The sequence below is a fragment of the Prionailurus viverrinus genome, unplaced genomic scaffold, assembly GCF_022837055.1.
Source record: "Prionailurus viverrinus isolate Anna unplaced genomic scaffold, UM_Priviv_1.0 scaffold_45, whole genome shotgun sequence".
Classification (NCBI taxonomy): Eukaryota; Metazoa; Chordata; class Mammalia; order Carnivora; family Felidae; genus Prionailurus; species Prionailurus viverrinus.
Window position 1 is genome coordinate 105,074 of NW_025927610.1, and position 12,643 is coordinate 117,716.

Genomic DNA, 12,643 nt, shown 5'->3' on the forward strand with positions numbered 1-12,643 from the left:
AACACAGCTGGGTCCACACACAAGTGCACCCTCCACCAGGGGGAGGTCCGCAGGGACCCCACGGCCATGACCCTGAGCCTGCCTCCAGCTCGCTTTCCTCACCTCTCTAATCTCACGCAGGTGTCTCTGCCACTGTGTCATCAGCCCGTTACAGACCCGCATCGGTCACTCAAAGATAAAGAAACCGCCTCTCACGGAGACCAGGCCTCACCCAAGGCCGTGCCCCTGCAGGGGCCCCCGCCACGAAGGCGGGCCCCACTTTTCGCACCTGCCGTGGCCTTCCGGGGGGAGATGGGTGGGAGACAGGGGCTCATCTGCACCACGGGGAGGGGTGGGAGCCGAACATACGTCCCTGCCAATGAAATAATTATAGAGGATGAAAATGGCTCAATTAAATTATTTTTAAAAAAGTGAATATGTACAAACACTCAGCAATTAAGCAGCCGATTTGCAAAGAGCGACTTTCCAACTGCGCCTGCTTGCCTGCCCTGTTCTGTTTGCCCGGTTTCAGAGCCTGGGTTTTTATTTTTAATTTGAATAAATGCAGATTGGAATAATCAGGCTCCGCGTTCCCAGATGCGCTTGAGGAGGACTTGGAGGGGGTGGGGGTGCAGAGTGCGGAGGAAGGTCACCCTGGGGGAGGGCCTGGCACGGAGGGGTTCAGGGGTCGTGGGGGCAGCTGAGAAAAGGGCCCGTGGGGGTGGAGCCACGAGGGCCGGTGCCCGTGCTGGGACGTGATCACATCTAATCCCCACGTTTCCCTGGGAAACCCTTGCTGCCCAGAGAGGGCAATCTGCTCACCAGAGGTCACACAGCCTCCAGCTCTGACAGCAGAGCGCCTCCACAGGAATCCAGTAAGCATTTATTGAGCACTAGCTGTATGCCTGGGGGTGCGGATTCTTGGATGATCCTGGTGACCGCTGTCCTCACTGACCGTGTGATCTGCACCGACTTCAGGAGGAGGCCGCATTAGGTTTACAGTTGCAGAGGTCCCAGCTTCTGGCCTGCCCCCACTGACCAGCTGGGCTCTGAGACAAGTCATTTTCTATTTCCCAGACTTATCCACGGCAATGAATTCCCTTCTCTCCCCCTGCGTACTTGGGGGCCTGGCAAGAGACAGGCCCCATGCACAGTAGGAGAGGTGGGGTCCGATGTGGGCCAGACGCTGCTCAGGCTGTCTCCTGCTGGCCTCGGCTGTGTGTCTGTGTGTCCGTGTGTCCAAATTCCCCTCTTCTTATGACACCAATCCTTGGACCGGACCCGCCCTCCTCCAGTTTGACCTCAACATAATTACATCTGCAAAGGCCTTGTTTGCAAATCAGGTCGCATTCACAGATTCTGGGTGGACGTGAATTTTGGGGGGACATTACTTAACCGGCTACAAATGGCTTTCCCCCAGCCAGGCGCAAAGCACTCTCTTCCTTCCTGCCTGCCTCTGCCCCAAATCGCCGTGTCCGAGGGGCCTTCCCTGCCCCTCTGAGACCGCAGTCCCACTGACCCCCCATTCCCGCCCGGATCACACCGGCTGCTGCTATGTTTCCTGTTTAGCACCCCCTCCCCTTGCCGCACTAGACCCGCTCCCCCCGCAGCCCACACCAGCAGGTGCCCTGGGGCGAGCAGGGGTCAGCAGGCTCCTGTGACCTGGGTGGGGACGGGGAGGAGTCTGGATCCTGGGGAGGCAGCTGGGCGGAGGCAGGTGTGTGTCGGGGATGGAGGGAAGGGGTGGATGGATGGCAAGGTTTCTGGGAGGCAGAACCAATGGGCAGGTCTTAGACCCAGCTTGCTGGGAGGAGAGCAGAGGGGTCATGAGGCTCAGAGGTTTCCATGAATCCAGCTTGGAAACACGGCGTTTGGTTTCTGTGGAGACTGGCATTTCCTGGGTCTCTGGGTCAATCCTCTGCTACTGGGGCCCTGGCTCCCTGCTTCCCAAAGCAAACCAATTCTCTGATTTTTTGAGAGTAAGTGCATCTCTAATCACCCCTCCAGCAGGGCCTCCCCGGGGAGGCCAAGGGCAGGGAGGGAGGGGCTCAGCCGATCCTCTCCTGGCTGCCCCACGGAGGGGACTGGCCCCCACCAGCCTCCCCTGGGAGTCAGGAGGCAGAGATTGCTCTCTGCCCTGGTCTGGGAAGGACCTTGTGACCCTGAGGCCTGTGAGCCTCCAGCTCACAGCCGGGCCTGCTTCACAATCACAGCACGTTTTTTTGTTTTGTTTTTTGTTTTAACATTGATTTATTTCTGAGAGACAGAGAGCAGGCAGGGGACGGGCAGAGAGAGAGGGAGACACCGAATCGGAAGCAGGCTCCAGGCTCCGAGCTGTCAGCACAGAGCCCGACACGGGGCTCGAACTCACGCACCGCGAGATCATGACCTGAGCCGAAGTCGGACGCTCAACCGACTGAGCCCCCCAGGCGCGTCCCCCCCCGGAACGTTTTAATGGGGTTTCAGGGTCACGGAGATTTTAAGCTTCGACATGGAATCGATTCCACGTCCTGATGTGTCAGTTGCTTCCAAGCAACAGATGTGAAATTGCCCTGGTGACCTCTCCCCGTCTCGCCGCGGTGGGGAGCCACATTCTCCCCTGCACCTGTCACTCCACAGACAGGACAGTGGGCGCACAGGCGAGGAGGGGCCGGCCCGCGGTTCAGCTGGTCCCCCGCGTGGAGCCAGCGGTGGTGCTGGGGCTCGCCGGCCGATGCAGGGCTTGGCTTGGGGCCTGGTTTCCAGCAGCTCCCGGAGCCCGGGCACCGCCTGCTGTCACCCACAGTCTCCGGGCTGTGTGGTCAGGGGGGGTGGGGGTGGGGGGAGGGTGTGGCTCCCCGGAGGAGCCCGGGGTGCAGAGAGGGAAACAGAGGAGCAGACGAGATCCTGTGAGGCCTCAGCACACGGTGAGGAACGTGGAGACACGCGTGTAGCGAGCGGGCCAAGATAGACTTAGGGTCGGGGCAGATCACTGCGGAAGTCCAAGGAGGAGGCGACCCGTGGGGAGTCTGGCTGGCATTCACCGACTCCCCGCCCAGCTCCCAGACCTGAGCGCGTGCTCGGCGACCCTGCGGGAGCCCAGTCTCCTCCCTTGTCACCTGCGGCATCCTGCTCCGGGGCAGAGGTTGTCTTGGGGCGCTGCGCCCACGCGGGCTGGATAAACCTGCAGCTGGAGGGACACCTCGCTGACACCTGTCTGTCGTCCTGTCCCCCCAGGTCCTCGGACTTCGGGACGTCCTACACCAAGCTCACCCTGCAGCCCGGTGTCACCACGGTCATCGACAACTTCTACATTTGCCCCACGAACAAGAGAAAGGTAAGAGGATACCGGGACGGCTGCCCGGTCGGCACAGCCGGGCTCCCGGCCACCGCGTGCGACGTGACCGCCTCTCCCACGACACCCTTTCCGGTTCCTCCGTGATCCATTCGGACGGCTGTGTCTAAAGGGCCAGCTGGGACTTGGCAGAAAGGCTTGGGCACCAGTGTGGACGTGTCTGCCTTCTCCCTGCTCTGAAGACAGCGTCCGTCCGGCGGTGGTGGGCGCTGGGGAGCCGGGAAAGAATCCCTCCGTGGTGTGGGGTCGTCGGAAGGCAGTGGTGAGCAGTCCCCCTCCTCTGCTGGTTGTTTGGTTTATTTGGTTTTGGCTTGGCTTCCGTCTGTCATCTGAGATGCACTTTCTGGTTTTCTTGGTCTGAGCGTGTCTCCTGCCCGCCCCCCGCCCGGCTGTGGAACGGGGACACCCCGCCAGGTTCTGTGACAGGACCCATTTGCACACCTGTGCCTGCTTTGTGGCCACGTTAGGGCCCCAGAACGAGGTCAGAGGACGCTCCGGGGCAGAGAGGCCCTATGTGCTTGACCGCTTCCCAAGAAGCAGCTGAGTGTCACTGAAAGGGACTCAGTTGGACAGACCGGGTTCCTCACGGGAAAGGGGAATCGTGACAGCGGGGATTAGAACCCAGAGCCCCGTGGTTGTTCAGCGTGAGGCTGACCCATGGGCGCTGACAGTTGCTCTGGTGACTTTCAAGGAGAGGTCAGAGCAGCGCAGAGCCCGGGAAATCCTCTGTCACCAGCCAGGAGGGCCCTAGGTACCCAGGAAGGTGCCAGGGCCGGCCCGCGGGCGGTGCCCGCCTTTGGAAATGAAAGAGCAGAAGCAGTGAGAGAAGGCCAAGAGCTGGGTTTCTGAGGCCATGAGGTCAGGGAGGCCTTTACGGGGAGGCCGGGCAGGACAGCTCTGCTCCTGCACAAGGCAGCCTGGGACGTGGCTCCTCAGAGCCTCAATTTCCTGGCCTGTAAAGGGGGTGGACGGGAAGGTTAGCGAGATGATGCACGTAGCGGTGGACGTACAGTGAGGGGGCTTCTGGGTTGGGCAGGGCCTTCGGGGCAGGCCGGAGGTGACGCGGGCTCGTGGAGCACTGGTCAGCGCTCTGATCGGGCGAGACTTCTCTGCAGGCAGCCCAGGGACAGGGAAGCAGCAGGGGGACGGCTGCGTCTTTAACACAGACAGGACCCCCTGAGGATTTGCATGTTTAGCCTGGAAATGCCGGTGGGGGTGGAAGGTAGGGTCTGGGGGTGGGCGGGCTGTGGTGGCCCAGGGGCTCAGCCGACATTACCCGCGTGGAATGAATGCCACAGCCAGCAGCAGGTCCCCCTGAATGAATGATGCCCACAGCTGCCCTGCACCTGCACCTGCTCTGGGCCTGCGTGTGAGGAGCCCGGGCTCCTCTCTGGGCTTTCTCTGGCCACCCTGCGTTTGCAGGGGAGCCTGGGGGATGGTGCCTGGGCTGGGGTGTCCCCAAACTCAGTCCAGCTCTGCCACATCCCCCGTTGAGGGGACCTCAGGGAGGGCTGAGCCCAGGTGTCTCGGCTGTGAGTGGAGGCAGCAATCGAGGAGATATCTGACTGTTCACAATTGCCACCGTGGGGGGGAGGGGCTGCACAATGGCTCCCAAAGGTGTCCCCTCCCCGGGCCTGTGACTGTCACCTTACATGGCAAAAGAGACTTCACAGATGTGGTTAAGGATTTTGAGAGGTTGTCCCGATTCTCCTGGTGGGAGAATGTAATCACAGGGCCCGCATCAGAGTCAGAGAAGATATGGGGACACAGACAGAGGCTGGGGCTAGAGCGGGGGCTCCTTCTCTTCTAGAGAGGCTGGAAAAGGCCAGGAAAGCCTTCTCCCCCTGGAGCCTCCAGATAGGAGCACGGCCAGCTGACAGCTTGGTTTTGCATTTTCTCCCTCTGAACTGTGAGGGAATAAATTTCTGTTGTTTTAAGCTGCTCAGTTGTGGTAACTTGTTACGGCACCATAGGGACTCACACAGGGTCGTTTTGAGGGTGGACTGGAGGGGGGGCCGGGGCATCACCCTGCCCCTCCACATCCACTCTGGATGGAATCAGCCTCCCCAGCCCCCTTCGCGTGGCCCCCAAGGGAAGCCCATGCCCCCCGCCTTCGAAAGCATGGACCCTGCTTCCCGCTGGACCTTGGACAGAGAAGCCAAATTCAGGTCCAGGCTTACAGAGTGCTCCGGCTTCCGTCCCCGCTCTGATCCCTGCAGACGTACCCCACATACCTCAGGACTGAGCTGACCCCCACTGTGGTCAGGCTGAAGGGGCTGACGGGCCCACTGAGGCATGCACTAGCTGCTTCAAAAGACCCCGAGACCCACGGGACGGGCGTCCGCCTTGGAGGCGGGCAGGGACAGCAGTGAGGGCTGGGCAGGAGGGCGGCCTGGGGGTCGGTCGGCTCCTCTCCTTCTGCTGGAGAGTCGCGGCTGGGCCCGCCTCTGGGCCCAGCCCACAGCCCACCAGCCCCAGGACCTTGCCCAAGTTCTGAACCGCCTGGTTCCCCGGTTTCTCCTCGGCGGAATGGGGGTAAAACCAGCGTCTACACAGTATGGTTGATGGGATGAAATGAGGTGCTATTTGCCAAGTGCTCAGAACAGGGCTTGGCTTAAGCAAAGTCCACGCAAGCGTCCCAGGACCATTGTCCTTAGTAAGTCTCTTACCAACCACCTGAGACTGTGAGGGTAGGAGCTGGTTCTGGGGTGACTGATACTCCCATGGGGGTGGCAGTGGTCAGCTGTGTCTATCAGGGAGCAAGGCCTGGCCTGGGGGGGTGAGGGCCCTGTCGGTGTCTGTGATAGGTGTCAGGAGAGGGGCACTGCCTTCTCAGGCCTGCCCACACCTCTTTGCCTGGAGGGAACAAGGCAGCCCCAGTCTCCGGGTCTAGAAAATGAAATGTCGGGGTGCCTGGGTGGCTCAGTCGGTTGGGCATCTGACTTCGGCCCAGGTCACGATCTCGGGGTTCATGGGTGTGAGCCCCGCGTGGGGCTCTGTGCTGACCGCTCGGAGCCTGGAGCCTGCTTCGGATTCTGTGTCTCCCTCTCTCTCTGCCCCTCCCCTGCTCGTGCTCTGTCTCTCTCTGTCTCAAAAATAAATAAAACATTAAAAAAAAATGAAGAAAATGAAATGCCAGGGGCGCCTGGGTGGCTCAGTCTGTTAAGTATCTGACTTCAGCTCAGGTCATGATCTCACGGTTCATGGGTTCGAGCCCTGAATTATGCTGACAGTGCAGAGCCTGCGTCAGATGCTCTGTCCCCCACCCCCTCTGCACCTCCCCTCTGCTCGCTCTCTTCTTCAAAATAAATAAACATTTAAAAACAATGAAATGCCAGCTTCTCTGCCCGAAGAGGTGGGACTGGCACTGGGTGGGGCCGGGGACAGATCCCGCTCTCTGGGAGGGCACGACCCACTGGAGGCTCCAGGTGACCGTGGGTCTGGGAGGCAGGGAGCCAGAGGCCCGTGCTCTGGGCCACAGGCAGTTATTTCCACTGTCCCTGCCTCAGTTTCCTCATCTGTCAAGTAGGCTCGTAACAGGGGAACGAGGATTACATGAGTCGATACATACGAACGACTTAGATCGGGGCCTGGGACACGGTGGTGCTGTGTCCCCAGAGCCGCCCCTGCAGGAGAGGGCCCTCCGTGGGGCTCAGTTTGACTTGCGTTTGAATATGTGAGGAGGAGAAAAGCCACAGTCACGGCTACAGCAGAAACTGATGTGAGGTCGTACCAGGAAGGAGTGGGGAGGCGAGGGTTCCCGGCAAAGGGAAAGATCGGGAGGGCCTCGGGCTGGTCTTCAGGCTTCCGAAGGAGACTCTACGGAACCGAGGGCAGCCTGTGCAGGCCTCTTTGTGGACACCGTATTTTACCCACCTCAATCCCAAGGAGGCACAGCCCTGAGCACTCAGCCGTATCAGGAGATGTGCATGCGGGGGTCGGGCCTGGGGCTGGGGCGGTGCCCTTCCAGGAAAGAGATTTCTCCTGCATATAAAGCAAACTTCCTTCTGTCTCTGCATTACTCGCCCCTTCACTCGTGGCTTCTTGATTCTGCGGCCACACCGCGGTGAGCATTCCCGGTGCGCCGGGCCCTGGGTCAGAACCAGATGTCGGCCACACCCGTTTATGTGTGGGGAGGGGCGCACGACTTGGGGCTTCACATTGTCACCTCCACTATCCCGACGAGAAAATGGGCTCGGGGAGGCTGGGAGACTCGTCCAAGTTCATCCAGCCGGCAGGTGGCAGAGTATTCCCCTTTCACTGATGCAACGAAGGTACCGAGCGTCTCTCTGTGCCTGGGTCGTCTAGACGCTCTGGGACGCTCGGTCTTACCCTGAGCTCCCCAGGCACCCTGCAGGATGTTCTGGACTCCTGTGCTCTCCTCCCAGGGGGAGACTGGCAGCTGGGGAAGGAGACACACGTGAGCGGAACCCCGGCTCCGCTTGGTTCATCCTGTGCCTCAGCTGGGACCCCAAGCTCCCTCCCAACACCAGCGCCCATCCACTCGACAGATGTGGGTCGAGGCCCTGGTGTGCGCCAGGCCATGCGCTCGCTACCGGGGAGAGAGGACCTTTTGTCCTTCCCATCTTGTAGGCAACAAATCCACATTACACGCCTACTGTGCGCTGGGGGCCCCTTGCTGGACACGGGGGCTGCAGAGGTGAACTGGACAGACAACACTAACCTTCTCGAACCTTGAGGGTCTAGTAGAGGGCCGAGGCACAACCTCTCATGCTGTGTTTTGTGGGGAGGAACAGAAAGGGGGCTAAAGTCAGCCTCCCGCGGAGAGAGGATTTGTCCTCCAGTGAGTCTGGTCTGGGAGAAAGTCTGGCCCTTATTTGTAGAGCCTCCTGCCTCTCCTGTTAGGGTAATGGATAGACTTTGCAGGAAGATGTGAATACTATTAGGAGTGCATTTAGCAACAATTACAGGCCAAGCGGCACTTTATAGCTTCTTAAGAGACCACTTTGCAACCTGTCTCACAAAATAAATTCCCCTTTAGTTTTGTCTTGCCTGCAGTAAAACCAGAGCTCCCTGGCCTTGCTGCCCACGGGTAGGACCTTGTACCACTGTCACGGCAATGACCTGAGGCTCTTCCCCCCCCCCCCCCAGGTCCACAAACATCCCCTGTGGGCCTTTCCTACTGTCTGCAATCCCCACCTTAGTTCTGGATAGCTGTGTATTTCTAACTTGGCCACAGAACACCACGGCCGTGGGCCGAAGATATCAAGACATGGCCTGCGGGAGCTGGTTGGGGCGTGGGATTGCTTTCAAGTGTCGTGGCTTGTATTAAAGATTCACCTGAATGTTCATTTTATTCCATGATACATGAGTGTTGGTTTGAAAACTGAAATGACACACATGCCCACTTTCCATGAAAAGCCTTTGTCGACCTGATGACCCAGGACAGTGCTCCCAGGTGAAGCACCAAGACCCCTGACCCAGCCACCACCACGTGCCCCCGTCCCCACCGGGCACACGGTCTCTGATTTGAGAAGCGAGTATTGATCCCCATCAGTAAGCACATCTGTGTGTCCGACCTGCTCCCTCACCTGAGACGTTTCGAGGGACTGCCATGTGCCAGGATTTCACTCAGGATAGAAAAATGGAGCAAAACAAAATCTTGTTGTCAAGAAGCTCGAGTGTCTGAGAGCGGAAGCAATCCACTCGGTGGGGGCAGTGCTGGTGGTGATAAAGAACGCCGAGGTCCGAGGAGCCTCACGGGTCAGCTTTGGTTTAAGGAGCTTCATGTGTGTTCTCTTGAATCTTTGCGACAGCTCAGCCAGGTAAGGATCTGTGCAGGGAGGCCAGGGCCAGACAGGTCCGAGGTTCCCCACACCTGCCACCCAGCAGGGGGGACCCGACTCAGGATTTGCCCCCAGGCCCAGGCGACCCTTTCTACTTTCCACAGCCAAAGCCACCTCTGAGCCCCTGCGTATGGAACAGCCTGTCCTCGGGGCCAAAAAAGTGGCCCTCCAGTGGGAGGGAAACCTAAAGGAGGGGGCGCGGGCCTGGGAGCCGAGTCCAACCCTGGCTGCCCTTCAGCCAAGGCTCTCTGGACTCAGAGCTCTCACCAGGAAAGACAGGGCCGCCTGCCTCTGGCCCTTGTGCCCCACTTGGTGCACCTGCGTGCTGTGGCCGAGGTGAGGCCCAGTCTCCTACAGCCTGTGCCTTGTCTGCTTCCTCGGGCAGTCACAGTGTGTGAAAGGACAAAAGTCACCCCTTGTCTCCGGGGGTCTTTTCTGGTGTACCTGTACCGGTCAGCCTTTCTTGCAACCGTCTCAGATTTGGCTCCAGGAGCTCTCTCGCTGCCTCTGTCTCCCTCTCTGCCTCTGTCCTCCACTCAGCTCCCCTCCCCTGCTCCCCTGTCAACCTACCAGGTCTCTAGCCCTGAGCCCCAACCAGCGTGGAGGCCCCGCCCTCTAGAGTGGAGGCCCCACCCCTCCCTGATGTGGAGTCCCACCCCTCTCTAGAGTGGAGGTCCTACCCCTCCCTGGTGTGGAGGCCCCGCCCCTCCCAGGTGTGGAAGCCCCTCCCTGATGTGGAAGTCCTGCCCCCACTCCCTCCAGCTGCTGACCTCTTGGCCACACCTGCCTTGTTTCCTCATTTGGGGCCTTCTGGAGGGAGCTGAGGTTAGCCCAGGTCCCATGGACATGGCCACTGCAAACCCTCTTCGATGCTCAGAAAGCACCTTGGCGAGTGACCTCTGGCCAATCAGGTGCAGGTTGGAGAGCAGCAGCCCCACATCAGTCTTGCTGCGGGGCCCCGGATGCCGTGTCCAGGGTCTGGGGAAGCCCGGAATCTGTTTCCATGTTTGAAAGTGTTCTCAGCAGCAAGGGGTTATTGTTTGTTTCTCTTTGTTTTGGCCAGCCAGCTGCCTGTTCCCAGGCCCCAGCAGTGTGGAAGAATGTCAGGAGAAAGGGGCCGGGCACAGAGTGGGGAGACCCAGGCTGTGAGGGGTTAGGATCCCAGTATCCCCCCCCCACCGCCCACCTCTCTGAGGTGTGACATGGGATTTTAACATTGTGCACCTCATGCAGCTGGGTTGGGGGGTGGGGTGAGATGATGTGTGACTCAGCCTGGCCCCCGTGTGGGCATTAGAGAGCCCCTGCCCCGCTGGTCCAGGGCCAACGCATGTAACATACAGGACACAGTGCCTGGCACACGACTGGGACCCTGAAAGGACCCAATCTGCCCATTGGGCACCTCTCCCTGGATGTGCCACGGGGCGTAGACCCATTCTTTGTGTGAATCTGACACCTGTGGGGTGTCATCAGGTGAGAGATGGTGAGTCTGAGCCTGGGTGGGCAGAGATATGGTGGCAGGGGGCAGGGACAGGGTCAGAAGACCTTTTGTGGGTAGCTGGTGCCCCCAGCCTTTTGGTATGAGCAGTGGGTGGGTGGGGTGCCATTGCCTGGGATGGGGGGCCCTGGGGAGGTGGCTGACCTGGGGGTGGGGCGTGAAGGGCCCGGGATGGGACACCCCATGTACCCCACCCTGGGGAGACACCCAGGAGTCCCCCGGTGTGGCCACAGGGCAGTGGTCAGGGCTGGCAGGACAGGAGAGCCCTGTGTTCCTGAGATTCCCTGGGGTGGGCTCTCAGAAGGCACTCCCCCACAGCCTGGGACGGGCCTCCCTGTCCTCTTTCCCATTCTGGAGCTCTGGGTCAGCCTCGGCACGAAAGAGGAGGCAGATGGGGCAGGGTATTGATCCCCAGTGTCCCCAGCTCTCTTAGAACAAAGCCGGGGCCCCTGGGACACCTCTGCTGTCCCTAGGCCTCACCCCTCCCTTGGCTCAGCACTCAGGGTGGGCCTGACCCTCTGTTACTCGCGAGGCGCGGGAGCCCCTGCCTGGCGGGGAGATCGGCCAGACAGCGGAGCCCTGCCAGGGACTGGGAGGCGGGCACGGGGCTAAATGGGCCTTTTTCCCCCAATCACCGATGCTCTCCATTCCCCTCGAGAACCAGGCATCCTCTCCTGTCCAGAAGAAAAATGGCTCAATTGGGCCTATTGATGTACGGAGGCTTTTGTCTCAGAAATGGAGTGGATCCTGTGACAGTTCGGCTAATGCGTGGCAAATGACTCTCTCTTACAGCCCATAGCTCGTTGCAGGAGAGGGGAGACAGAGGGGGCTAGCCTCGCAGAAAGCTGGTCTCCTGGGCCTCGGGCCTGGGGAACTGACGCAACGCAGAGGGCGAGAGACCCTGGGTTCGCTCCTTTGAAGACAGTGTGCAGACCACACCCCAGAGATCACAGCCGGGAGCCAGGGTGTTGCCTCACGCGCCGAGGGGCCTGTGCAGACGTGAGTGGAGAACGTGGACACCGGAGCTGTCCCTGAGCACTCGGTGGGCCCGGCGTAGCCACAGCGGTCTTGTAAGAGGGAGGCGGGAGGAGGGGGGGCGTGGGTGGGAGAGGGAGGGAGGGAGGCCAGAAGATACCCCACTGCCGGCTGTGCCCGTGGAAGGCGCCGGGGGCCAGGGATGCAGGTGGCCTTGAGATGAAACCACAAGGGACAGATTGTCCCCTGGAACCTTCAGCCAGGCCCGCACCTTGACTGTAGCTCAGTGAGACTGATTTTGGACTCAGACCTCGGAACTAGGAGAAGAGGCAAGCGTGCTGTTTTTTGCCCCCATGGCCAGAAAAACACAGGGGGCGCAGGGCTTCTCTGGCGAACGGAGGGGGGCTCTGCGGTGTCCGAGTCTGGACGGAGGACAGTGGGGCAGGTGTGTGCTGGCTGCAGCGCCACCGGGTGGAGGTCCGAGTGGAAGGTCCCACCGGCTCCGGGTCGCACGTGTCACGGGGAAGATGCGGGTCCTGGCACGAGGCAGAACTGGGACTCCGGAAATTTCCCGAGCCCCTCTGAGCCTTGTTGGTAAATGGGTGTCTTCGTCACAGGCTTTCTGTGAAGGCTGAATGAGACGTGCCGTCCACAGTGCTGGGTGTGTACCGTCCACAGCGCCGGGCCGTTGCCGGCTCCGTGCCCTATGGCATCGTTACCGATGTCACTGATGGTCACCCACTGAACCCACAGGGCAGCCGGGTGCCACAGGTGTCCTCGTCCTACACGTGAGCTGCCTGGGGCTCAGAGACGTGATGTAGCTCCCAGGGTCTGGGTGGTGCAGGAGGCGCGGCCGGGCTGGGCCCCCAGGCGGACGAGGGTTTCTACCCACCCTGCTGCCCTAGCTCTTTGGAAGTTTGGAGAAAACACGGGGAGACGCGGGGAGGCCCCTGAAAGTCCTTTGTATGCATATTTTTAGCATTGGTTTATGCGCGAACTCTGGCGGTTGTATTCTTTAATTTAAAAAGGTGCTGGGGTGTCTGGGTGGCTCAG

General features: G+C 60.3%; 1 protein-coding gene across 1 annotated transcript in view; it reads left to right on the plus strand.

Annotated features, from left to right (window-relative positions):
* The window catches only part of SORCS2 (sortilin related VPS10 domain containing receptor 2), a 271,676-nt gene that overhangs the window by 89,123 nt on the left and 169,910 nt on the right, over window positions 1–12,643 (plus strand). The window contains exon 2 of the mRNA XM_047847261.1: window positions 3,196–3,295. Coding sequence (XP_047703217.1) covers window positions 3,196–3,295 — 100 coding nt within the window. The remainder of the gene's footprint in view (window positions 1–3,195; window positions 3,296–12,643) is intronic.